General features: G+C 46.1%; 1 protein-coding gene across 1 annotated transcript; it reads left to right on the forward strand.

The window, feature by feature from the left end:
* The first annotated feature begins 216 nt into the window (after window positions 1-216).
* On the forward strand, window positions 217-27966 carry TM9SF1 (transmembrane 9 superfamily member 1). Its single transcript, XM_073671032.1, has 6 exons — window positions 217-457; window positions 8253-8569; window positions 25509-26109; window positions 26200-26385; window positions 26547-26820; window positions 26948-27966. Exons 2-6 carry the CDS (start codon window positions 8255-8257, stop codon window positions 27339-27341), a joined length of 1770 nt encoding a protein of 589 aa, XP_073527133.1. The 5' UTR covers window positions 217-457; window positions 8253-8254; the 3' UTR covers window positions 27342-27966.

Consider the following 27966-nt stretch of genomic DNA (forward strand, 5'->3'; position numbering starts at 1 on the left):
AGAAAAATGGGTCATTTGTGAAGAACACTTCATAGGAAAAACAAAATCTCTGCTGGTATCGGGCGACATAAGGACGATCCGCCATGTCGTACATACAGCGCTCTTCTCCACTACATTCCTATGTGCAGAGTTTCCCGCCGGGCAGAGCGCCTCAGAGGTGATGAGTGACACTCCCCGCACCGCCCACCACCAGGACACCGCTGCTGACGTGTTCGGGGTGGCTAACGTAATGCCTGAAGGACTCCTGTGCTAGGACGTTGTGTATTGGCGGGGATAAGGGGCGCGGGGTGGTTAATGCAAACCCGATAGTTGGAGGTTTCTACCATTACATTGAGTAACCCTCGGAAAGATGCGAGGTTGTTAGCGCGATACATCGGTCGGGCTGTGGACTGACTCGTGACGTCACGAAAGTGGAGGCCCCCGGGATCTGTCAGAGAATCCTGGAGACCGAGTGCAGGTAAGGAGTGGGCTGCAGACAGGACCCCCTGCAGTAGCAGCTGCCCTGTACCCAGCAGTGTGCTCCCACCCAGGAGCAGCGCCCTCTATCTGCATACCGTGACCAGGAAGTGAGCCCACTCACTGCCACTAGTGACTACACTGGTCTGGAGGAGTCAGTGGGTGACCTGGGGGTGCAGGTGTTCTTACAGGAGCTGCAGTGCATGCATGAAAGCTGTGCCCAGGGGCCACTCAGCCTGTGACTACTTATTGCCAGGCTGCTGGAGTGGTCTAACTCCTCCACTCACCAGTAGCCGCCCTGTAGTGGAGCTTGTGTGCCAACCCACTAGTGGCACCATTCAAGCCGTCTGTTTACACCATCCTATACTGGAAGATGGGCGGTTCGGCGATTTCTGTTACCCCAATACCCTGGGTGTGCCCTCTACCTAGATGATGATGATAGGAGAGACGGGATCTGCCATGCCGCCTTCTCTGTCCTAGCCACGTACACTGCATATTCATCTACTTCCATACATTTTGGTCATCACACGCGTAGGAAGTGGTTGTTTTTTTTGATCTGGTTGTTTCCAGGGCTGTGGAGTCGGAGTCTGTATAAAATGGATCGACTCCGACTCCTAAAATATCTAATAAATTGGGTACAGTAATTCAATGCAGTTTGTGGGGAATATTTTTTCATAAGAATTTGGGAAAGTTCTGAAATGTCCTATTCCTGATCTAAGGGTCTAGACTTTTAGCTGAGATTAATCTGTGCTACAGTAAATTTATCACTTAAACATGAGCCATGTACGAGGGAGTCGGAGTTGTGGAGTCGGTGGCATGGAAATTGAGGAATCTGAGTTGGAGGTTTGGCTTACAGATTCCACAGCCCTGGTTGTTTCTGCAGTAGGAGAGCAGAGGCATCACTTTAAGCATGTTCTCCATGGAATCTAGAAAAGATGCCTCCTTAAAGGGGTTGTACTAACTTTATGTATAAGAAATAAAACAAGCAGTTGGCTCACCACTGTTGAACAGAAACTACTGAGCACAGACACCCAGGACTGACGGCCCAAACTTGTATATGGAAAAAAACAAAATTCCAGCAAGATGGAGAAATTCTTATATAATGTCCAGTTTATTTTAGATACGTTAAAATTCCAGAGCCTCTATTACCTGATCGGATTTTCCTGTACAACTTTATATTTCTGGCCTATTGCCCCCAATATTGGAAAGGATGAGTCTGTGCAATTACATTTGTTTCTCCAAAGTGAAGCAGTGACAAATTCTCACCCCTGTAGATATTCTGTCCACAATCATTGTTTCCCCGTGTTGCCTTCTGTAGTCCCCTGTCTAAGCTGTTGAGCATGCGCACGTTGTCCCAGCTCGCTTGTTTCTTCTATCTGTGCAGCGAGATGGAGCCTGCGAGGTCATTCTCATTGCACAGGTCAGCTGCACTTGTCCTGTGTGAAAAGGTCACTCTCACTGGAAATGTAGTTCTTATGACAACAGCATGCATCACATGTTCCTGCTACAGGACCAGTGACTTAGGCAACCTCTTTAAAGCGCACCTGTCAGCAGGATTGTGCTCAGTAAACTACATACACTTTCTGGTGGGCGACATTACACTGATTAAAGTCATACCTTGGTTGATGAAATCTGTCCTGTGGTTATCTTTACTTTCAGTTTGAAGATAATGACGGATTTCATCAACCAAGGTATCATTGTAATCAGTGTAATGTCGCCCACCAGACAGTGTATGTAGTTTACTGAGCACAATACTGCTGACAGGTGCGCTTTTAAAGAGAACTCACAGCTTTCCTAATATTTATATTTTCCAAATATCGACATTGCCCATGAAATAACTTAAGAGCATCTGTTCTCATACATTGTTCTGTTCCTCTGTTATTCTTGGAAAAGTTTAAATACATTGACAACTCTTAACTTTGCTAAAAGGGTATGTCCTAACAGTCTGATATTGTCAGCACTGACTGATTGGATAGTACAGCATACTCCCAGTTATCAATTTATTCCTCAAATTCTAGGAGTGTTGGCACAAAGCACAGGTATAAGAAAATAGTTATTTCTTGGGGAATGTATACATTTACAGAAAGAAAGGAGAGAGCTGACCGATCTACTCTTATCTTATTTCTTGGCTACAGGTGACCACTTTAACCCCTTCATGACCGTGCAATTCTCAGTTTTTGCCCTTACATTTCTTTCCTTCTTCCCCGAGCCATAACTTTTTTTTTTTTATTAAAATTTTTTTATTTTCTGTTAAAAAAGCCGTATGAGGGGTTTTTTTTGCAGGACGAGTTGTACTTTTTGAATGACACCATTGATTTTACTGTATAGTGTACTGGAAAATGGGGAAAAAATTTCAAGCGCGGTGAAATGGCAAAAAAAAAGTGCAGTTCTACAACTGTTTTTTAGGGGTTTTTATTTACCACGTTCACTATATGGTAAAACTGACCTGACAATATGATTCCCCAGGTCATTATACAAGCAGATACCAAAAATCGATAAGATTCTTTTTTATTTAAGTGGTGCAAAAAAAATTCAGCTATTTTTAAGAAAAAAAAAATTGCTTATGTCGCCATTTTCCAAAACCCTTAGCATCTCCATTTTTCGGGATATGGGACTGTAAGATGGCTTATTTTTTGCATCCTGATCTGACGCTTTTGTTGATACCATTTTGGGGTAGATCCGATGTTTTGATCGCTTGTTATTGCATTTTATTGCAATGTTGCGGTGGCCAAAAGAACATAATTCTGGCAGTTTAGTTTTTTTTTTTTCGTTATGCTTTTTACCAATCGGATTCATTTTTATATTTTGATAGAACATTTTCTGAATGCAACAAAACCAAATATATGTAGTTTTTTTTTTTTTGTTTTTTTTCAATGGGGCAAAAAGGGGGTGATTTGAACTTGGTTTTTTTTATTTTTTCAAAAACTTTTTTTTCACACTTTTTACTATCTTCAATAGATCCCTTTGGAGACTTGAAACTGCGATCATCCAATCGCCTGTGCTATGTATAGCAGAAATTACGATCACAGGAGTATTGTAATGACATGCTCAGAGGTCTTCTACAGACCCCCGGCTGTCATGACAACCCATCGGCGATGTTATGTCCGCTGTCAGTGACTGACAGCGTGATCTAACAAGTTAATAGCTGTGGCGGAGCACTGCTCCACCTGGGGCTGTTAAAGCCACTTGATAGCTGATATCGTGAGTGTGTGAGAGAGATGTGGGCTTGGCGTGCTAGCCCATATCAAAAGCAGGGACACGACCTTTGATGCAAATGTACGTCAAAGGTCATGAAGGGGTTTAAGATGGTGGCACAGTTTGAGATGACATGGGTCTGTCCTCTCCAAACTAGAGCATGCATGGTTAATGGTACTTATTGGTCTCATACATGAAGATTGTTGGAGTGAAAGATGTTTGATCACTTTCCACCAATAATACAAGAGGCTTCTGCCAAAGGCGAAACTAGGTTTTTCTGCAGCAGGAGCAAAAATTCAGATTGGCATCGCGTCCTATATAAGCAGTTTGAATAGTCGTCATGTGGCCGCTCATACATGATTTGCGTACTTAGTCTTGTGCCGAATGCTACTCTTACGGATTCCCTCAATGTTCAGTGTAAAACTACATACCTTGCTTCATTGAAAGAAGCAGGAAGACAAGCTAAATGGCACGTGACTGTGTATGAAAAGCGCATTTGAGCAGTCACGTGAGTAAACTACACACTGTTAGGATTTGCCATGCTGCACCGTATGCCAAAATTTTTCTTCTCTGCCTCCAGAAAAACCTTTTAAAGTGAATTTGTCACTAGGTTTTTGCAATGTAATCTGAGAACAGCATGATGTAGGGGCAGTTACATCGCTGTATCTATAAAGTTAGTGTTTTATCAGAAAGTCTTGTGCCATGTAGTCCTTCTGCTCTATGTAACCCCACTCCCACCAATGATTGGCAGCTAAATGCCTATGCACAGTGTACACAGAAAGCTGCCATTCAGTGTTGGCAGGGTTATACAGAGCTCAGCATTCAGAGAACTGGTAGATCTGCAGCAGAGAAAACAGTGATTTTATCAAAATGACAGGAAGCAGCTCAATACATGTCACACCGCTGGAATCAGGGTCTCTGCTCCTACATCATGCTGTTCTTGGATTAAAGAGCAAAAACCCGCTCCCTTTAACCTATACGTCACCCCCCCCTCCAATCTATACTGGCCCCACCACTTTGCCCAGTCTCTGAAAGATGCAAATACAATTGGCAGCAGGCGACCAGTGTTGTGCTCATACTCCAAGCTGCTGTCAGTGTAACAACCAGTGCGGAGAACAGCCGAATTTCCCTCCCACGGGGTCAACACCTCAGGATGCCACACAGGGGCGTTGCTAGGGTCCTAAAATATCTGTGGGGCAGACCAAGTATGTTACATTGCATCATCAGTTCGGCACATCTTACAACGTATTGACATAGTCAGTGACAGTAGTGTTAAGTGCAGAATTCTTACTATTCTGCAGCCTCAGGAGAGAATTGAAATGGTGCCTGGCAACAAATGACACCGTACTGTAAAGGAACAATACCGCTGTACAGTGATGGAAAAACACTGATTACCCTCAAAATGCACCTCTACAAAAAATGCAACACGCACATACAAATCCACACCGATGCAGTATACACATCTATATACACTGTGCGTGTGGATATATATAATAAGAAAAGAAGCAGCACTCCAAAAAATTGTTGAAAAAAGTGGGGGCTTTATTAGTCCATGAGATGTGGCCAGGGGTGTGGAGTCGGTAAGACAAACCTCCGACTCCTCAATTTCCATGACACCGACTCCCTCATACATGGCTCATGTTTAAGTGATAAATTTACTAGACCCTTAGATCAGGAATAGGACAGACATTTATAGGACATTTCATAACATCTCATGGACTAATAAAGTCCCCACTTTTTTCAACAATTTTTTAGGAGTGCTGCCTTCTTTTCTTATTGAATATATATATATATATATATATACACACTGCTCAAAAAAAATAAAGGGAACACTTAAACAACAGAATATAACTCCAAGTAAATCAAACTTCTGTGAAATCAAACTGTCCACTTAGGAAGCAACACTGATTGACAATCAGTTTCACATGCCGTTGTGCAAATGGAATAGACAATAGATGGAAATTATTGGCAGTTATCAAGACACCCTCAATAAAGGAGTGGTTCTGCAGGTGTGGACCACAGACCACATCTCAGTACCAATGCTTTCTGGCTGATGTTTTGGTTGGTTGTGCTTTCACACTCGTGGTAGCATGAGACGGACTCTACAACCCACAGAAGTTGCTCAGGTAGTGCAGCTCATCCAGGATAGCACTTCAATGCGAGCTGTGGCAAGAAGGTTTGCTGTGTCTGTCAGCGTAGTGTCCAGAGGCTGGAGGCACTACCAGGAGACATGGAGGGGGCCGTAGGAGGGCAACAACCCAGCAGCAGGACCGCTACCTCCGCCTTTGTGCAAGGAGTAACAGGAGGAGCACTGCCAGAGCCCTGCAAAATGACCTCCAGCAGGCCACAAATGTGCATGTGTCTGCAGAAACTGTTAGAAACCGACTCCAAGGGTGGTATGAGGGCCCGACGTCCACAGATGGGGGTTGTGCTCACAGCCCAACACCGCGCAGGACGCTTGGCATTTGCCACAGAACACTAGGATTGGCAAAGTGGCCACTGGCGCCCTGTGCTCTTCACAGATGAAAGCAGGTTCACACTGAGCACATGTGACAGACGTGACAGAGTCTGAAGACGCCGTGAAGAGCGATCTGCTGCCTGCAACATCCTTCAGCATGACCGGTTTGGCAGTGGGTCAGTAACTGTGTGGGGTGGCATTTCTTTGGAGGGCCGCACAGCCCTCCATGTGCTCGCCAGAGGTAGCCTGACTGCCATTAGGTACCGAGATGAGATCCTCAGACCCCTTGTGAGACCGTATGCTGGTGCGGTTGGCCCTGGGTTCCTCCTAATGCAGGACAATGCCAGACCTCATGTGGCTGGAGTGTGTCAGCAGTTCCTGCAAGATGAAGGCATTGAAGCTATGGACTGGCCCGCCCGTTCCCCAGACCTGAATCCGATTGAGCACATCTGGGACATCATGTCTCGCTCCATCCACCAACGTCACGTTGCACCACAGACTGTCCAGGAGTTGGCGGATGCTTTAGTCCAGGTCTGGGAGGAGATCCCACAGGAGACCATCTGCAACCTCATCAAGAGCATGCCCAGGCATTGTAGGGAGGTCATACAGGCACGTGGAGGCCACACACAATACTGAGCCTCATTTTGACTTGTTTTAAGGACATTACATCAAAGTTGGATCAGCCTGTAGTGTGTTTTTCCACTTTAATTTTGGGGGTGACTCCAAATCCAGGCCTCCATTGGTTAATAAATTTGATTTTCATTGATGATTTTTGTGTGATTTTGTTGTCAGCACATTCAACTTTGTACAGAACAAAGTATTCAATGAGAATATTTCATTCATTCAGATCTAGGATGTGTTATTTGAGTGTTCCCTTTATGTTTTTGAGCAGTGTAGTATGACAACGGAATCATTGTCTGGGAGGCCTTGCACCCATATATGCATGATTGGTGCTGTTCCATTTTCTTTACAAATATATAATATATTTGTAAATACCCACATACACTGTATACACACACTCATAGGTGGTCAGAGGTTTCTCATCTTCTGCACCATTGCTGTACTTTAGGGCAGAAGCGTGCTGGACAGTCCAGGGAGAAATAACCTCCTCTATGACTCCACTAGCCCCCACACCTCACTGCTGCTTACTTTGCTTTCTGGCTGACCCTGTTTGAAAAACTCCTATAGGCTCCTGAGTGGGGAATTGAGGAGCCATGAGAGTACGCACCTCGCAGGTCTATGTCTGACACACCCAGGATGCCAGTGTGCAGGTATTACTTGAACAATAAAGTTTATTTAATTAAAGTAGTGTTCCCATCTCCAAGATCCTATCCCAATAGGTGGTAGGTGTAGTAATAATAATAATGGCAAGTATGTAGTATAGTCTTTCTGATTCGCTATGTCTCTTTCCTCATGTGCAGGCATTGCAGGACCTTAGGTTTCCATGGTTATGACCACTCATATAGTGAAAGTTAGCTAGTTGCTAGTGGTTGTAACCATGGATACGTAAGGTCCTGGCAATTCAGGACAATACTTCTAAGATCTATGATCTTCTAAGAAATGTCTTGCACTGCCCCTGCTGTTGCATGTAGTCAGATGCTAATCTTGCCTCATGTCTGACGTGGCCCGACAGCGCCCCCTGCTAACTGCACTCTGGGCACATGCCCCGCCTGGCGCCCCTTAGTTATGTCCTTGCATCTACTGATATACAGTTTCAACCTCTGAATGTCTATTTTGGGTCTGTAGGTGCACTTGAACCACAGGCTATGTTCACACGTCCAGTAATCATCAGAATGGATCCAAAAAGAAAGAAAAGGATCCGTTTTTTTGCTTAGTGGATCAGTTTCAAATGAATGAAAACTGATGTTTTTTTAACGGATCCGTTTTCAATAGATTTCAGTGTTAAAAAAACGGATCCAGTTGAAATAATTTTTTTTTATCTGGACAAAAAATTGGTCTGCACAAGTTTTTTGTTAATGGTTTGCTGCTGGATCCGTTCTAACTGACTACTGGACATGTGAATGTAGCATAAGCGTAGTTTCTTTAAGGATTTTGAATAACTTTTTTAAGGCGCATGCAGACGTGTAGATTTTGTTTTTGGACTTTCCTTGACATTTTGTATTGCTATTTTCTTTCATTTTAGACATGTATGTCTTGCACTCCTTTCCCATTCTTTTTGTGTGGAGTATGCTTCTGTCGCCAATAACTGGAGACAAGCGGTACAAAAAGGATGATACAGTAACGCTGTATGTAAATAAAGTGGGGCCATACCATAACCCGCAAGAGACTTATCACTACTATCAGCTACCAGTGTGTGCCCCCACACAAATCCGTCACAAGAGCTTGACCTTGGGAGAGGTGCTTGATGGCGATCGGATGGCAGAGTCCATGTACAAGATCACATTTCGAGTCAACGTGGAGAGAGAGCCCCTATGTGAGCTCAAGCTGGGCCTGAATCAGGTAAGACAATACAGCTTATTATATTCTCTAACTGTTTTTAGTGGAGAGACTTCACTGATTTCCTTGTTGTCACCATAGTACTTTTTTTTTTTTTTTACATTTTTATTACGGGCAATATATTTTTATATAGACCAGTCTGGGAGTTAAATACTGCAAGCATGTTCCAAAAGGACAAACTACGGTAGCTAGGACTTTGTTCATTTACATGTACTGACAGTGAGCTTTAAGAAAGACAATGAATGAAAATATCTTTAGGAAGGTGCCCGGCTGCCGTACTGAGGGCGGCACCCGGGAGAAAGTAAAATTTATGCCTCCCCGGAGCTGCCTGCTTTCAGTCATACAGGTGTACCGGCGCAGCTTCAGACAGTTTCCCTTTAAGAATATTATATTTTATTTATTTTGCATCCAAAGAATGACACATTTTAAAGGGGTTTCAAGGTATTAAAAAAATGGTTTGCATCAAGAATTATGTTAAATAGTAAAATAGGCAATATTCACCATTCACAGAAGGTCAGATAGTTTTATTTGTGACAAAATACAATAATAACAATTGAAATGATTTTAGAGGGTATCTGTCACCAGGTTTTTGCCATTTAATCTGAGAGCTGCATAATGTCTAGAGTCTGATCCCAAATATGTGTCACTCTCTGGGCTACTTGCTGTAGTTTAGATAAAATGACTGTTTTATCAGTAGGAGATTATCACTAGAGGACTAAGAAACCTGCTGCCCTGTAGGCTTCCATATTCATGAGCTCTGTATAACCCCGTCACTACCACTGATTGACAGCTTTTTGCCTATGCAGTGTACACAGAAATCTACCAATCAGTGGTTGGGCTTCGGTGTGGGCGGAGTTATACAGAGGTCAGCATTCAGAGAACTGGTAGATCTGCCACCAATAAGCTATTTTTTTTTAATGAAAACTGCAGCATCCAGTAAAGTAAATGACACATCAGTGCCTCTGGCCCTTCATTATACTGCTCTCAGATGAGGTAGTAAAACCTGATTCCCTTTAAAAACACTTTAGATGACCTGTTTGGTAAATGCCACTGATTTTCTGGTGAACTTACACGCTGTAATAATAGTGTGCTCTTCTAGTAATTACAGACGTGCTCTCCAGCATGGCAGTATATCAGCAATCCTGTGTGACTAGTTTGATAGCGATCATGAATGTCCCATGCTTAAAAAAAAAAAAAAAAAAAAAAAAAAAAAAAAAAAGTTGATCTTAAGATTGAAAAAGTGAATTGTTTAAATACCATGGTTTTTAAGTCATGTGTGAACATACCTCCTGAGCGATGTGACCATGATTGGACAATGTCATGGACTGCGCAGTTGGCTGCAGAGCTGCGTGTAAAGTCACCATTAATCTGTGCAATCTTGTATATTCAGGCAGCGATTTAAAGAGGTACTCTCAGCTTGCACATTTATGGCATGTCCAATAGATATTAAGTAATTGCAGATCCTACCAATTTACCCCACATTGTTCTTGAGAATGGGGCTAGGTCACGCTCTGTTTTCAGTGGAGGGGTCTTTGTCAGGACCCTATACTTGAGACTGATATGGGTCTGATTTGGTGAATAACTTGCTGATCACTGGGGTTCCAACTACTGGGTCCCACAGCGATTCAGAGATCATGGCTTTGGAGCCCCATCTTTAATACCGCAGAGGTGACGACTTCCTCTCCATCCACTGTTTATGGGATAGTAATCAGCTAGTCTGATGGAAAAAAAAAAAAAAAGTTGCGGAGGTCAAGGGTATCTACCGCCATCCCATTCCAGATTGGCTCCAGAGCCCTGTTCTCGAGGTTCCTGAAGGTCTCAGCGATTAGCAAGCTATCCATTATCCTGTTGCATAGAGCAGGGGTATATTTATATCATCCTTCAGGGGCCGTACAAATTGCACGTTAACTCCTCCCACAAAGTACGTCCTGATGCTGGCACTGGTGTCAGGACATAATCTTTTATTGCACGCGCCTCAGGGTTCAGTAGTGACCACTGAGTACGCGTGCTCACTGATCAAGAAGAAATTAATGGGCTGGTGGCCATCAAAACACAGCAGCCATACCAAGCACTGCAGTCCCCGGGAATCTGCCCGGGGGCCAGATAAAAGGTCCACGAGGGGGGTAAACGGCCCGCAGGCCTAAGGTTCCCCACCCCTGGCATAGAGGATAAGCTTTTTTTGGGGGTAAACCATTAACACGTTCCCCACATATGACATAGGGTCCCTGACTTTGATGTGGGCTTGCAAGCCGAGCCCCCATTTTTCCCGGCAGATGATGGCTGGTGTTATATTTACCAGTTGTGGAATTTAACTTTTTGCCATTTCGACGCACTTGGAATTTTTTTTCCCCATTTTTCAGTACATCACATGATAAAATGAATGGTGCCGTTCAAAATTACAATTCATCCTGCAAAACCAAGCCCCCCGTTTGGTTATGTGGATGACAAAATATAAAAGTCGTGGTTCTTGGAAGTAGGGGATGAAAAAACAGAAATTGGCTGCAGCAGGAAGGGGTTTGCACCACAAAGGACATTGATCAACTATTTGCGGAATAGGTAATATACAGTGGGGGAAAAAAAGTATTTAGTCAGTCACTAATTCTGCAAGTTCTCCCACTTAAAAAATGAGAGAGGCCTGTAATTGAAGCTAAAAGGTAGACCTCAACTATGAGAGACAAAATAAGAAAACAAATCCTAAAAATCATTGTCTGATTTGGAAAGAATTTTTTTTCAAATTTTGATGGAAAATAAGTATTTGGTCAATTACAACAGTTCATCTCAATACTTTGTTATATATCCTTTGTTGGCAATGACAGAGGTCAAACGTTTTCTGTAATTCTTCACAAGGTTGGCACACACTGTTGCTGGTATGTTGGCCCATTCCTCCATGCAGATCTCCTCTAGAGCAGTGATGTTTTGGGGCTGTCGCTGCGCAACACGGACTTTCAACTCCCTCCAAACGTTTTCTATAGGGTTTAGATCTGGAGACTGGCTAGGCCACTCCAGGACCTTGAAATGCTTCTTACGAAGCCACTCATTCGTTGCCCTGGCGGTGTGCTTGTGATCATTGTCATGCTGAAAGACCCAGCCACGTTTCATCTTCAATGCCCTTGCTGATGGAAGGAGGTTTGCACTCAAAATCTCATGATACATGGCCCCATTCATTCTTTCATATACACGGATCAGTCTCCCTGGTCCCTTGGCAGAGAGACAGCCCCAAAGCATGATGTTGCCACCCCCATGCTTCACAGTAGGTATCGTGTTCTTTGGATGCAACTCACCATTCTTTCTCCTCCAAACATGACGAGTTGTATCTCTACTAGTGATGAGCGAGTATGTTCTGTTAACCCTTTCTGCGAGTATGCTCGGGCCGAGCACCGAGTAGTTACAGCTGCTCGGTGTTATGTTTGAATCACTCACGTGTGCATGATTTGAGACTGTTTGACAGCTTTAGTACATGTAAGGAATGTCTATTTCTTAAGCATTCCTTACATGTATTAAAGTTGTCAAACAGTCGCAAATCATGCACACGGGAGTGACTCAAACATAACACCGAGCAGCTGTAACTACTCAGTGCTCGGCCCGAGCATACTCGCCAAAAGGGTTAACAGAACATACTCGCTCATCACTAATCTCTACCAAACAATTCTACTTTAGTTTCATCTGACCATATCACATTCTCCCAATACTCTTCTGGATCATCCAAATGCTCTCTAGCAAACTTCAGACGGGCCCGGACATGCAATGGCTTAAGCAGGGGAACACATCTAGGATCTGAGTCCCTGGCGGCGTAGTGTGTTACTGATGGCAGCCTGTGTAACGGGTCTGGGAGGTGGAACCTCTGAGCAACGATACAAAGGGGCAGTCCTTGTAAGGAAGCGGGTGGCTCCCAGGGTAGGCGGGCAGGTAGTCACGGCAAGTGACGGGGACAGTCTCTGGGTAGAAGGGCAGGAGGTCACGGCAAGTGACGGGGACAGTCTCTGGGTAGAAGGGCAGGAGGTCACGGCAAGTGACGGGGACAGTCTCTGGGTAGAAGGGCAGGAGGTCACGGCAAGTGACGGGAACAGTCTCTTGACAGGCGGGTGGTCACGGCAAGTGACGGCTAAGCCTCCAGATAGGCTAGCAGGTGGACGCTCCCAGGTGAGCGGGCAAGAGTCTCTGGGCAGGCAGGTGGTCACAGCAAGTGATGGCTAAGCCTCCAGGTAGGCTAGCAGGCAGGTAGCAGGCGGACGCTCCCAGGTGAGCGGGTAAGAGTCTCTGGACAGGCAGGTGGTCACAGCACGTGACGGCAGAGCCTCCAGGTAGGCTAGCAGGCAGGTAGCAGGCGGACGCTCCCAGGTGAGCGGGTAAGAGTCTCTGGACAGGCAGGTGGTCACAGCACGTGACGGCAGAGCCTCCAGGTAGGCTAGCAGGCAGGTAGCAGGCGGACGCTCCCAGGTGAGCGGGTAAGAGTCTCTGGACAGGCAGGTGGTCACAGCACGTGACGGCAGAGCCTCCAGGTAGGCTAGCAGGCAGGTAGCAGGCGGACGCTCCCAGGTGAGCGGGTAAGAGTCTCTGGACAGGCAGGTGGTCACAGCACGTGACGGCAGAGCCTCCAGGTAGGCTAGCAGGCAGGTAGCAGATGAGCGCTCCCAGGTGAGCGGGTAAGAGTCTCTGGACAGGCAGGTGGTCACAGCACGTGACGGCAGAGCCTCCAGGTAGGCTAGCAGGCAGGTAGCAGGCGGACGCTCCCAGGTGAGCGGGTAAGAGTCTCTGGACAGGCAGGTGGTCACAGCACGTGATGGCAGAGCCTCCAGGTAGGCTAGCAGGCAGGTAGCAGGCGGACGCTCCCAGGTGAGCGGGTAAGAGTCTCTGGACAGGCAGGTGGTCACAGCACGTGACGGCAGAGCCTCCAGGTAGGCTAGCAGGCAGGTAGCAGATGAGCGCTCCCAGGTGAGCGGGTAAGAGTCTCTGGACAGGCAGGTGGTCACAGCACGTGACGGCAGAGCCTCCAGGTAGGCTAGCAGGCAGGTAGCAGATGAGCGCTCCCAGGTGAGCGGGTAAGAGTCTCTGGACAGGCAGGTGGTCACAGCACGTGACGGCAGAGCCTCCAGGTAGGCTAGCAGGTAGGTAGCAAATGAGCGCTCCCAGGTGAGCGGGCAATCAGATCCATAGACAGACTGGCAGGGCTGGTAGGCAGACTGTTGGACCGCAGGAATGCAAGTAGATAGACAAGTATCAGGCAGGTATCAAGCAGGATTCTGGCAGGTAACTGGTAACGGGACCTGAGGGCTGAAGCAGTGTGATAGGCTATGCAACAACATTGCTCGGGAACCTCCATTTTGGAGGAGGTGCCTTATATATGGTGAGGTCCTCCGGCCTTGGCCGGGGACTCCTTAGAACGGTGCGCGCGGCCCCTTTAAGAGAGGGGGAGCGCGCGCGCCCTAAGCACAGTGGCCGGGAAGCAGCGCGCGCTGCCAGCAGAGCGGGAGGAGGACGCCGGGCACGGAGCGGAGAGGTGAGGGGAACAGCGTCCCTGCCTAGCAGGAGGCAGGGACGCCGACGCTACAGTACCCCCCCTTTAGGCCCCCCTTTTTTAGGCCAGACAGAAATTTATCAAGGATGAGAGGGGCATGGATGTTCTCCCGGGGCTCCCACGTTCTATCCTCAGGACCAAACCCCTTCCAATCCACTAGAAAAAAGGTCTTTCCTCTTACCCTTTTGGTGGCCAGAATGTTCTCTACCTCAAACTCGTTTTCAGCGGAAACCGGAGCAGGAGGCGTACCTGTAGACTTGGAAAAAGAGTTAAGTACCACGGGTTTGAGGAGAGATACATGGAAGGAGTTAAGGATCCGCAAGTTGGCCGGGAGTTTCAATTTATAGGCCACTGGGTTGATTTGTTTGATAACTTCCAGTGGGCCGATGAACCGAGGCCCTAACTTGTAGGAAGGAATCTTGAGCCGGACATACTTGGACGAGAGCCAGACTTTATCTCCAGGACGGAATTGTGGAGGATCCAGGCGTTTTTTGTCAGCGTGTCTCTGCTTCGGGCGGCCATTCTCTGGGATTAGTGCCCTTACGGGTCAGCGCAGAGATAGGAGCAGTCCGGGAAGAGAAGTGCGGTATGAAGAGGCGGTAGTAGTTGGCGAAGGCCAGGAACCGCTGAATAGCCTTCAACCCCTCTGGTCGCGGCCACTTCTGGATGGCAGACAGTTTCTCAGGATCCATTCGTAGGCCGGTCTGAGAGATTATGTAGCCCAAGAACGGAAGCGAGGTCTGCTCAAAGAGGCACTTCTCATATTTAGCGTAGAGGTGGTTCTGCCTGAGCCTGAGCAGGACCTGACGAACATCCCTCCGGTGAGTGAGAAGATCCGGAGAGAAGACCAAGATGTCGTCCAGGTACACCACTATGCAGGAGTAGAGAAGGTCCCGGAAGATGTCATTGACCAACTCTTGAAAGACGGCGGGAGCGTTACAGAGACCGAAGGGCATTACCAGATATTCATAGTGGCCGTCCCGGGTGTTGAATGCCGTCTTCCATTCATCCCCCTGACGGATACGGACCAGGTTATACGCCCCACGGAGGTCCAGCTAGGTGAAGATTCTAGCCCCCCTCAGACGGTCAAATAATTCCGGAATGAGCGGAAGGGGGTATTTATTCTTCACCGTGATCTGGTTAAGGCCTCTATAGTCTATACAGGGACGGAGTGAGCCGTCCTTCTTTATGACGAAGAAGAAGCCTGCTCCCGCCGGGGAGGTCGATTTCCGGATAAATCCCCGGGCCAGATTCTCCTCAATATATTCAGACATTGACCGGGTCTCAGCAGCGGACAAAGGGTAAATTTTCCCACGGGGAGGAGTAGCGCCGGGCATCAGGTCGATTGGGCAGTCGTATGGTCTATGAGGGGGTAATGTCTCTGCCTCCTTTTTATTAAAGACGTCCGCATAAGACCAATAGGGAACCGGAAGACCAGGTAGATTGGCTGGGGTAGGAGAAGGACGGACAGGGTGGACGGGAACTAAACAAGTCTTATGGCAGTCCTGTCCCCAGCGAAGGACTTCTCCGGTCTGCCAATCAAGCACGGGTGCATGTTTCTGAAGCCAAGGTAGGCCTAGCAAGAGGGCGTGAGAGAGTCCAGGCAAAACATGAAAGCAGACAGATGCTCTCTGAGTGCAGCATTCCCACCTGCAGGGTTATGGATTCGGTGATGAGTTGGATGGGATGTGGTAAGAGGCCCCCATCCACAGCAGCGACAGATAAGGGTACAGCCAGAGGTTTGGTGGGAATGCGGTATTTCTCTACCAGGGACTGAGAAATGAGATTTCCAGCAGCTCCAGAGTCAAGTTGGGCTAGTTCAAAATAACGGTTCTCCCCGCAGATGATAGAGACCGACAGCAACAGAGATGGAGAGGGTTTACTCTTGTCTAGGACAACCTCTCTGAGCGATCCTAGACACAGGCGTTTCCCGACCTCTCCGGGCAGGAACGGATCCGGTGCTCCTTACTGCCACAGTAGAAGCAGCTCCCCTCGGCTCGGCGTAACTCTTGACGGGTCTTGACCATCTTGGTCTGGTCGACCTGCATAGGCTCGGGTGAATGCGCCTGGGGAGTAGCGGGAGAAGTGACGGATTTCTGAAAGGTTGGGGCTAGACGTGAAAACCTCCTCTCACGGGTGACCTCTTTGGCGCGTTCCTGGAACCGGATGTCAATCTGGGTGGCAAGAGTTATTAAGTCGTCGAGAGTGGTAGGTATGTCCCGACCGGCGAGTTCATCTTTAATACGGCCGGACAGACCCTCCCAAAACACAGACACCAGGGCGTCGTTATCCCAGGCCAGCTCCGAAGCAAGAGTACGGAACCGTATGGCATATTGGCCCACGGTGAGATTTCCTTGATGGAGACGTAGCAGAGATGATGCGGATGAGGTCTTCCGTCCGGGTTCGTCGAAGACTTTCCGGAAAGCCGTGAGAAAGGCTGGCAGGTTGGACACCAGGGGGTCTCCTCTCTCCCATAGAGGATTTAGCCAAGCCAGTGGCTCCCCCGTGAGATGGGACATGATGAAGGCTACTTTGGCCCGGTCGGAGATAAACCGGTGGGACAGGAGTTCAAAGTGCAGGGTGCACTGGTTTATGAAGCCCCGAGCTTGAGCGGGGTCGCCTCCGAAGCGAGTAGGTGCAGAAAGCCGGGGTCCGGGGCAGGATGCCATGGTATTGGTGGGCAGCGGCGCTGCCGGGCTGCTAGTCATGACACTAGCGGTGGTTGCTGGTGGAGCAGTCAGAGTGATCAGGCGAGAATTGACATTCCGCAGATGACTCAGGATGGACTCCTGTTGGGACCTCTGACGGGACCGTTCATTACATAGGTCCGAGAGCGAGGGAGCTTGGGTGCCACCGGGTTCCAGGGCCCGAGCAAACTGTAACGGGTCTGGGAGGTGGAACCTCTGAGCAACGATACAAAAGGGCAGTCCTTGTAAGGAAGCGGGTGGCTCCCAGGGTAGGCGGGCAGGTAGTCACGGCAAGTGATGGGGACAGTCTCTGGGTAGAAGGGCAGGAGGTCACGGCAAGTGACGGGAACAGTCTCTTGACAGGCAGGTGGTCATGGCAAGTGATGGCTAAGCCTCCAGGTAGGCTAGTAGGCAGGTAGCAGGCGGATGCTCCCAGGTGAGCGGGTAAGAGTCTCTGGACAGGCAGGTGGTCACAGCACGTGACGGCAGATCCTCCAGGTAGGCTAGCAGGCAGGTAGCAGGCGGACGCTCCCAGGTGAGCGGGTAAGAGTCTCTGGACAGGCAGGTGGTCACAGCACGTGACGGCAGAGCCTCCAGGTAGGCTAGCAGGCAGGTAGCAGATGAGCGCTCCCAGGTGAGCGGGTAAGAGTCTCTGGACAGGCAGGTGGTCACAGCACGTGACGGCAGAGCCTCCAGGTAGGCTAGCAGGTAGGTAGCAGATGAGCGCTCCCAGGTGAGCGGGCAATCAGATCCATAGACAGACTGGCAGGGCTGGTAGGCAGACTGTCGGACCGCAGGAATGCAAGTAGATAGACAAGTATCAGGCAGGATTCTGGCAGGTAACTGGCAGGTATCTGGTAACGGGACCTGAGGGCTGAAGCAGTGTGATAGGCTATGCAACAACATTGCTCGGGCACCTCCATTTTGGAGGAGGTGCCTTATATATGGTGAGGTCCTCCGGCCATTGGCCAGGGACTCCTAAGGACGGCGCGCGCGGCCCCTTTAAGAGAGGGGGAGCGCGTGCGCGCCCTAAGCACAGTGGCCGGGAAGCAGCGCGCGCTGCCAGCAGAGCGGGAGGAGGACGCCGGGCATGGAGCGGAGAGATGAGGGGAACAGCGTCCCTGCCTAGCAGGAGGCAGGGACGCCGACGCTACACTCTGCAGGTCATTCACTAGATCCCCCTGTGTGGTTCTGGGATTTTTGCTCACCGTTCTTGAGATAATTTTGACCCCACGGGGTGAGATCGTGTGTGGAGCCCCAGATTGAGGGAGATTCTCAGTGGTCTTTGTAAGGTAGCGCTAATGATCATGTTGAGGGGCACTCACTTCACCAGGTCAATTAAAGCACACATGCAACGTTTCCGGTAATATGAAGTCCAGCAGTTTATTACACATCATAAACTGCTTATAACATAGTCCATCTCAGTGGCTAGCAGGAATGTTACACATGTAATATCCTAGAGCCTTTTCCGTGGCAGCTATGCCTGCTTGGCTTCAGATACAAACTTCAGCAAGGTACAACATCAATATTCATTTAAAACACCGATTTACCTTTGCCGGGTCTTAGCTGCTTCTATCAGCTCTGTTCTGCCACAGCTGTGGATTAAGGCTCCCGAGACGTGGTCTCCAGGCCACGTGCTTTCCTGGGCTACTGGTGTCCCAGACACAAGGACCAGGCCTCTTGCCTCTCCAGGCTAATGGTGTCCCAGACACAGGGACCAGGCTTTACCCCTGTTTCAAAAACCACCAGGATTTATATATCTTTCTGTGCGCACAGGACCTGTGATGATGTCACAGTCATGTGATCAGTCACCTGGCTGACCACGTACCTCCCCTTCAGAACACACCCCCTCTGACATTTTGGCAATGCAGCAAACCGCTGCATTAAATCTTGTATGTCTTCCATTTTCTAATTATTGCTCCCACAGCTGATTTCTTCACACCACGCAGCTTGCCTGTTGCAGATTCAGTCTTCCCACCCTGGTGCAGGGCTACAATTTTGTTTCTGGTGTCCTTCGACAGCTCTTTGGTCTTCACCATAGTGGAGTTTGGAGTGTGACTGTTTGAGGTTGCGGACAGGTGTCTTTTATACTAATAAGTTGAAACAGGTGCCAGTACTACAGGTAATGAGTGGAGGACAGAGGACCCTCTTAAAGAAGACGTTACAGGTCTGTGAGAGCCAGAAATTAACTTTTGTAATTGACCAAATACTTTTTTTTTATATTTTGGTGGAAAATATTTCTTTCCAAATCAGACAATGTGATTTTCAGGATTTGTTTTCTCATTTTGTCTCTCATAGTTGAGGTCTACCTATGATGTCAATTACAGGCCTCTCTCATCTTTTTAAGTGGGAGAACTTGCACAATTGGTGGCTGACTAAATACTTTTTTCCCCACTGTATGTCTATTAACTTAAGCCCCTCATTCTCCTCACTGCAATCATTTTGTATGTGGAGTCTCGATGGTACAGTGGTCTTGAATGTGCCCTACCGTTAAATTAAAAGTCTGTGGGCTAGCAGAGCTCTCAGTTGTACGGTTTCTGTCACTGCCTTAACCACTGAATGAAGAGGAAAGTGCACTTGCATAACCACAACTCCATTTAGTAGTGTCCTCACTGAGAATGTGCAGTGAGACAAAACAGGGCCTAAGACCCCCATTCTAATGATCAATGGGAGTTCTAGCGATGGGACCTCAGCAGGGGTGGATTAAGAGTAGCCAGGGCCCCGGGCAGTTTAGAAGGCGAGGGCCCCCCCAGGTACCCGATGTATCATGTGATCTGTCACGCGATCCCCTTTGATAGGTCATGTGAGTAATACACAGGTGATCTGGTGCACATCTGTAGATGGGAAAAAGACAGGTATCACCGCGCTGTGCTCTCCTCGCCAATTTTCCCTTGTGTACAGCACTATACATAATAAAGCGGGGAATAGATTCATTTTCCCAAGGGGCACATGAGACAGTGACTGTTGTGTTGGCCGAACCAATAGGCCGAAATTAATTCTGCTCAATATTAATATTCATGAGAGGTTGGAAGGATCCGGCTTCCGATACAAGTATATTGGCAAAAAGTTCGAAATATTTTACAAAAAGATGAAGAAATGCATACCAACAATCTAAGATGTGAGGGGGGGACTTGGGGGTCTCATCACCAGACATGTTTGAGTGCTACCTGCGCTCTTAGACTTGATTTGAACAAAACATGTACAGGAGAAGTGGACTGTGCGGTGTATATACACTGCTCAAAAAAAATAAAGGGAACACTCAAATAACACATCCTAGATCTGAATGAATGAAATATTCTCAGTGAATACTTTGTTCTGTACAAAGTTGAATGTGCTGACAGCAGAATCACACAAAAATCATCAATGGAAATCAAATTTATTAACCAATGGAGGCCTGGATTTGGAGTCACTCCCAAAATTAAAGTGGAAAAACACACCACAGGCTGATCCAATTTTGATGTAATGTCCTTAAAACAAGTCAAAATGAGGCTCAGTATTGTGTGTGGCCTCCACGTGCCTGTATGACCTCCCTACAACCCCTGGGCATGCTCCTGATGAGGTTGTGGATGGTCTCCTGTGGGATCTCCTCCCTGACCTGGACTAAAGCATCCGCCAACTCCTGGATAGTCTGTGGTGCAACGTAACGTTGGTGGATGGAGCTAGACATGATGTCCCAGATGTGCTCAATCGGATTCAGGTCTGGGGAACAGGCGGGCCAGTCCATAGCTTCAATGCCTTCATCTTGCAGAAACTGCTGACACACTCCAGCCACATGAGGTCTGGCATTGTCCTGCATTAGGAGGAACCCAGGGCCAACCGCACCAGCATATGGTCTCACAAGGGGTCTGAGGATCTCATCTTGGTGCCTAATGGCAGTCAGGCTACCTCTGGCGAGCACATGGAGGGCTGTGCGGCCCTCCAAAGAAATGCCACCCCACACCATTACTGACCCACTGCCAAACTGGTCATGCTGAAGGATGTTGCAGGCAGCAGATCGCTCTACATGGCGTCTCCAGACTCTGTCACGTCTGTCACATGTGCTCAGTGTGAACCTGCTTTAATCTGTGAAGAGCACAGGGCGCCAGTGGTGACTTTGCCAATCCTGGTGTCCTGTGGCAAATGCCAAGCGTCCTGCACGGAGTTGGGCTGTGAGCATAACCCCCCATCTGTGGACGTCGGTCCCTCATACCACCCTCATGGAGTCGGTTGCTAACAGTTTGTGCAGACACATGAACCTTTGTGGCCTGCTGGAGGTCATTTTGCAGGGCTCTGGCAGTGCTCCTCCTGATCCTCCTTGCACAAAGGCAGAGGTAACGGTCCTGCTGCTGGGTTGTTGCTCTCCTACGACCCCTCCACATCTCCTGGTGTACTGGCCTGTCTCCTGGTAGCGCCTCCAGCCTCTGGACACTACGCTGACAGACACAGCAAACCTTCTTGCTTCCTAAGTGCCAGACAATGTGAACTGAGGTCTAAGATGGCAGACATACAAGAAACAGAGGCATGTTCACACTAGCAAAAAAGAAGCAAGACAAAAATATATCTCATACCCTACCATAATTATATATAAATGTAAAGCAAAATTGCATAATAAATATAGGGTACTTAGTGAACTATTTTTGATCAAAAAAAGTATACAAGCCGTCCCACCAGCGGCAAGGTGACCCTAAATTGGGACGGTACCTATACTGCCTATATTAAAAACCTTACTGTATATCAAAGTTGAAGTAATGCATATAAAAGGGTAGACAAATAGGACCGGGTCCCAACTCCAGACCACCTAGGCCCGTGGTAAGCTACATATATACCAATCAGCTCAACAAAGGGCATGCTGATTGGTATATATGTAGCTTACCACGGGCCTAGGTGGTCTGGAGTTGGGACCCGGTCCTATTTGTCTACCCTTTTATATGCATTACTTCAACTTTGATATACAGTAAGGTTTTTAATATAGGCAGTATAAGTACCGTCCCAATTTAGGGTCACCTTGCCGCTGGTGGGACGGCTTGTATACTTTTTTTGATCAAAAATAGTTCACTAAGTACCCTATATTTATTATGCAATTTTGCTTTACATTTATATATAATTATGGTAGGGTATGAGATATATTTTTGTCTTGCTTCTTTTTTGCTTCCTAAGTGGACAGTTTGATTTCACAGAAGTTTGATTCACTTGGAGTTATATTGTATTGTTTAAGTGTTCCCTTTATTTTTTTGAGCAGTGTATATAGGACAGGAGAAGTGGTGCTCGGAGCAGTACCAAACCTTCAGCAGTGGACTCTATTAGTCAGCCCACGTGACGACATTTCAGTTCTATAACAGAGAAATGTTCTGTTGTGGATCCGAAACATTATCACATGGGCTAATAAGGAGTCCTCCACTTTTTTGACAATTAATCGGAGTGTGTATGTGTATGTATATATATGTATATATATATATATATATATATATATATATATATATATATATATATATATATATAGCAGATACTGAGAATTACCCCTAGGACAGGAGAAGTATACACAGCTCCACAGTACAATCAAATCAATTATATACATATAAATATATACTGTACTAAAGAATATAGAGTGGAGCTATGTGTATACTACATAGTATATAGTGTGGGGATTCCACGCTATATACTACAGTATATACACAGCATCATACTATATAAATTTCTCTCTCTATATATATATATATATATATATATATATATATATATATATATATATATATATATATATATATATATATATATACACAACTCTACGTTATAATTAAGACTGCATTATACTATATACTATACATCACGTAGGAGACACCACGACTGCTAAATATATATCACAGATACTGCTGCATATATATTATATAGGTGATACTGCAGCTATACACAGTTGCAGTATCACTTATATATTGTGTGTTTATATAGCAGTCGAAGTATCACCAATATAATGTATATACTGTTGAATATACATTATATAGGTGACACTGACTGCTGTGTATACACTGTATATACTGCAGTCTCACTGTCACCTATGTAATATGTGATACTGTGTTTGCTGTGTATAATTGCACCATCACCTTTGTAACACAAACAGCAGTATCACGTATATAATGTATACACAGCAGTCACATTATCACCTATATATTGTATACAGACTGCTGTATATACATAATGTATGTGCTAGTGCTACTGCTGTGAATACATTATATAGGTGATATTGCAATTATACACAGCAATCACAGTATCACCTATGTAACCTATATACAGTATCAACTACGTAATATATATACAGCAATCACCGTATTACCAATATAATGTATATAGACTGCTGTATATACAATATATAGGTGATGCTGTGATTATATACAGCCGTTGCAGTATCACATACATAATATATATAAAGCAGTATCATCTGTGTATTAAATATAGAGCAACTGCTGTATATACACATTAAAAAAGTTTCCATGTTGGGACTCACTCACCAGATCCCTGAGATGGAGAAGGATGAAGAGCTCCAGGTGTGCATTAGTGGATCCCTGGGATTGGTCAGGACTCAGGTGAGTAGAGTTTTATGCAAGGCCCGCCACAGCGCCGCAGACAGGGCCCTCCACCGCCCGTGACACGGCGCCGCAGACAGGGCCCTCCGCCGCCCGTGACACGGCGCCGCAGACAGGGCCCTCCGCCGCCCGTGACACGGCGCCGCAGACAGGGCCCTTCTTTGGATCTCCCGCGCTCTGTGTCATGAAGGCTGGCAGCTGCGCATAGCGTGGTGCGTGACGTAGCCGCGTCTGCTATATAGTGATGCCGCCGGCGGGGCACAGCAGCACGCAGGATTACAGTGCCAGCCGGCGGCTGCTAAGACTGCAGGCCCCTCAACAGCTGATCGGGGACCGGCGCTGGAGATCCGGGGCTGAGGCGTGACACCACTTGCATCAACATTGATGGCGCACAAAACATTATAGTGAGGGCAATCTGGCCATGGGCCCTCTCAGGCCCCAGGCGGTAGCGCAGATTGCCCTCATTATAATCCGCCTATGGACCTCAGCAATCAAACATTTCTGTTCTTTGCATGGATAGATGAAAAATGTCCTTTGTGACACGTCCTCTTTAATTTCTTTCTAATTTTCAGACTGTTCAGACAGTTATAATTCTCATTATAGTTATTATTTGTTTATGATAGTAGTAGCAGTATTTTTTTTAGATGTTTCTAGTGATAACACTTATGGTTCATTCAGTTTCTGCCTTAGTTGCATATTTTAAAGAGGTTTGTTTGTGGGAAAAGTTCATTTTAATCAATAGTTCTTTGAATAGTAATAATTTCCACAATTGGATGTGTTTAAATAAAAAAATGTTTCTGTGCTGAGAAAATCTTATAAATGTGCCCCTGCTGTGTACTGTGTACACTATGTTCCAAATTATTATGCAAATAATATTTTCTCAGATTTTCCCAAATTACCTATATGAATTGCAGTCATTGTAATTTTCCAGTCAAATAACTATTAGAGTACAATTGAAAGGTTTTTGTACAAACTGCCTATGATAACAGTATATTTTTTAAAAAATAAAACACTCAAAATGCATGTTCCAAATTATTATGCACAGCAGAGTTTTCAACCTTTTCATTTTAATAAAGAACAAAAAAAATGGTCATTTTTGAAATTATAAGCATTAGCAGGTTATTACAAACTGAAATCAAACAGTTTTCAACTCAAAACTTTATTCTAGGTGATGTTACATTTGCACATAGGACCCCTTGTTCGAAAGGAGCTTCTGAACTCTCTCATTCATTGAATTTGTCAGGTTTTGGATGGTTTCTGCTTTAATTGTTTTGCATGAGGACAGAATACCCTCCCAGAGCTGTTGCTTAGATGTGAACTGCCTCCCGCCATCATAGACACTCCTTTTGATGATGCTCCAGAGGTTCTCAATGGGGTTGAGGTCAGGGGAGCATGGGGGCCACACCATTAGTTTGTCCCCTTTTATACCCACAGTAGCCAGAGATGCAGATGTGTTATGTGCAGCATGAGACGGGGCATCCCCATGCGATCGCCTGTGCTACACATAGCAGGGCTTCAGCTTTGCTATGTGTAGCAGTAATCACGATCTCCTATGATTCACAATGACCCCTGGCTGTCATGACAACCAATCAGTGCCCCGCGATCAAATGACAGGGTCGGACTTGTGATACGGCATTTAACTGGTTAACAGCCACGGGTGGATCTCAGAGCCACCTGCGACTGTTAGAGGCACATGATAGCTGGGAAAGATGCGGGCTCAGTGTCGGAGCCCTCATTAAAGGCAAGGACACTACCTTTGACGTACCTATACGTCAAAGGTCGTGAAGAGGTTAAACACATCCAATTGTGGAACTTATTTTTATTCCAAGATCTATTAATTAAAATGTACTTTTTTGTGGCAAAAAAAACTCTTTTAATGAACACGTATTGTAAGTCTGTATGGGTAAGGGCTCATGCAGACATTTGTGAATCTCGGTCTGATCACAGACTGCAATGCACGGACTTTCCCGCGGGTCTTCCGACCCGATCGTGACACCTTAGAAATATGTGAGGCTGCCATGCTTCGGTCGAGAGACCCGCGGCCAGCCCGTGCATTGTGGTCTGTGATCAGACAGAGATTCATGAGCATCTGCATGAGCCCTAATGCTTATGTGTGAAAGTATGAAGAATTGTTTATTGGTATTTCTCTTTTAATAATATGCAACTTGTTTATTCTTTTTAAGGTTGAGGAGCTGCGACAAGCCATTGAGGAGTTATATTACTTTGAGTTTGTTTTGGATGATATACCAATCCGTGGTTTTGTTGGTTACATGGAAGAAAGTGGCTTCTTACCACATACTCATAAAATTGGTTTGTGGGCTCACCTGGACTTCAACATCGAGTACAATGATGACCGTATCATATTTGCCAATGTTAGTGTCCGAGATGTGAAACCGTTCAGTCTGGATGATGTGAGGGAGCCGCTCAGCTTGACCCACACTTACAGTGTACGCTGGTTCCCAACAACTGTGACCTATGAGAGGCGTGGTGACCGCCTTAGAGACTCTAGCTTCTTCCCTAAAAGTTTGGAGATCCATTGGCTTTCCATCATCAATTCCATGGTGCTAGTTTTTTTGCTTTTGGGTTTTGTGGTCATTATACTCATGCGTGTTCTTAAGAGTGACCTAGCACGGTACAATTTAGATGAAGAAGGAACAGATGACATGGATCAGGGAGACAATGGATGGAAGATCATCCACACTGATGTTTTCCGTTTCCCACCTTATCGAAGTCTCCTTTGCGCTGTGCTTGGAGTAGGGTCCCAGTTTCTTGCACTTGGCACAGGTAATATTTTAAAATTACAAGGCTGATTTTTATGTTCTTTCTCTGTCGTGTTTTTGTTCTCTTAATCATTAATTGTCCATTCTCTTGTAGGTATCATAGTAATGGTTCTCCTTGGCATGTTTAATGTCCACAGACATGGTGCTATCAATTCTGCAGCAATCTTACTATATGCGCTCACTTGTTGCATCTCTGGCTATGTATCTAGCAATTTCTATCGACAGATGGGTGGAGATCGTTGGGTATGGAACATTGTCTTGACTACTAGCCTTTTCTCAGGTATTTAGTGTTTCATATTGCTTCCTTTTATTAGTTATCTTACTGTTTTGTATTTCCATGTTATCTAGATTATGATAAGTGTAACTCTATAGAAGTTTGCTTAATATAACTTAAGTAACTGTTCACTTCTCAAAATGACTCAGACATTTTTATATACACAGCGCCATTTTTCTTCACATGGAGTGTTGTAAATTCAGTTCATTGGGCCAACGGTTCGACACAAGCTCTTCCAGCAACCACGATCCTCCTTCTTCTCACTGTCTGGCTTCTGGTTGGATTCCCCCTTACTGTAATTGGAGGAATTTTTGGCAAAAATAGTGCAGTAAACTTTGAAGCTCCTTGTCGGACTAAGAACATTGCTAGAGAGATTCCCGCTCAACCATGGTACAAGTCTGCTCCAGTCCATATGGCCATTGGTGGATTCCTACCATTCAGGTAAGAGGATCTTTTTCTCTCTTTCTCAGCTGTCGTTACGGACTCTCTTTATGCTTTTGCATAGACTGCTGCTCACTTTGTCATTTTCCTATGCCTTTTACTAATGTTTTATTCTCTTTCTTTACAGTGCCATCTCTGTGGAGCTGTACTACATTTTTGCTACTGTGTGGGGACGAGAGCAGTACACACTGTATGGGATACTGTTCATTGTGTTTGCCATCTTGCTAAGTGTTGGCGCATGCATTTCTGTAGCGCTGACATACTTCCAGTTATCGGGCGAAGATTATCGCTGGTGGTGGCGGTCCATTATGAGCACAGGATCCACTGGAGCTTTTATCTTTCTGTACTCTGTTTTCTACTACTGGCGTCGTTCTAATATGTCAGGGGTTGTTCAGACTGTAGAGTTCTTTGGCTACTCTTTCCTTACTGCATATGTCTTCTTTCTTATGCTTGGAACGGTCAGTTTCACAGCATCCCTTCGATTTATTCGCTACATATATGTCAACCTTAAAATGGACTAAGGTATTGATCCAGGGACCTATAATGTGCTTTTAAGTGCTACATACGGAAAAAAATGGACCAAGATTGGAAGAGACTATGCAAAGAGGGGCCGGAGATCATGCAACTGCAGCTAAAGGGATGTAATCCAATAACTGACATGGGAGAGAGATTCACATAGATAATTATTTAGCACAATGATTGGTGTTTGGTGTCAAGTAGTGAGAGATGTAAAAGGCAAGTAAAATCCAGAGCGCAATAATGTATTCTAGGTCCGCAATCCTTTGTGCAAAGGTACGATAGACATCTGTTACTTTGCTGCCAGTCTTTTCCATTTCTATTACTCTCAGACTCCTAATGTCTAACTGTAAAGGACACTTCCAATTCCTACCTGAAATCTGCCATCCTAATGCTGCTGCGGGTTGTCTTTTCATACAGCAAAAAGTCTGCTTTTCACAGCCCCACGTTCCCTCTGGCCTGTACAATGTGGTGGTCAACTGGAATGAATGGCCCGGCTTGTTTACATGGTCTCCTGGGTTCTATCTGACCTGTCAGACATTCTCTCACTCTCTATTGGACTTCTGTACAAATATATTTATATCTTTTGATTTTTCCTTTTTACAAAATAAAAAAATATATATCAAAAAA

The sequence above is a fragment of the Phyllobates terribilis genome, unplaced genomic scaffold (assembly GCF_046119375.1).
Source record: "Phyllobates terribilis strain yellow unplaced genomic scaffold, ASM4611937v1 Scaffold_1__5_contigs__length_1240528914, whole genome shotgun sequence".
NCBI lineage: Eukaryota > Metazoa > Chordata > Amphibia > Anura > Dendrobatidae > Phyllobates > Phyllobates terribilis.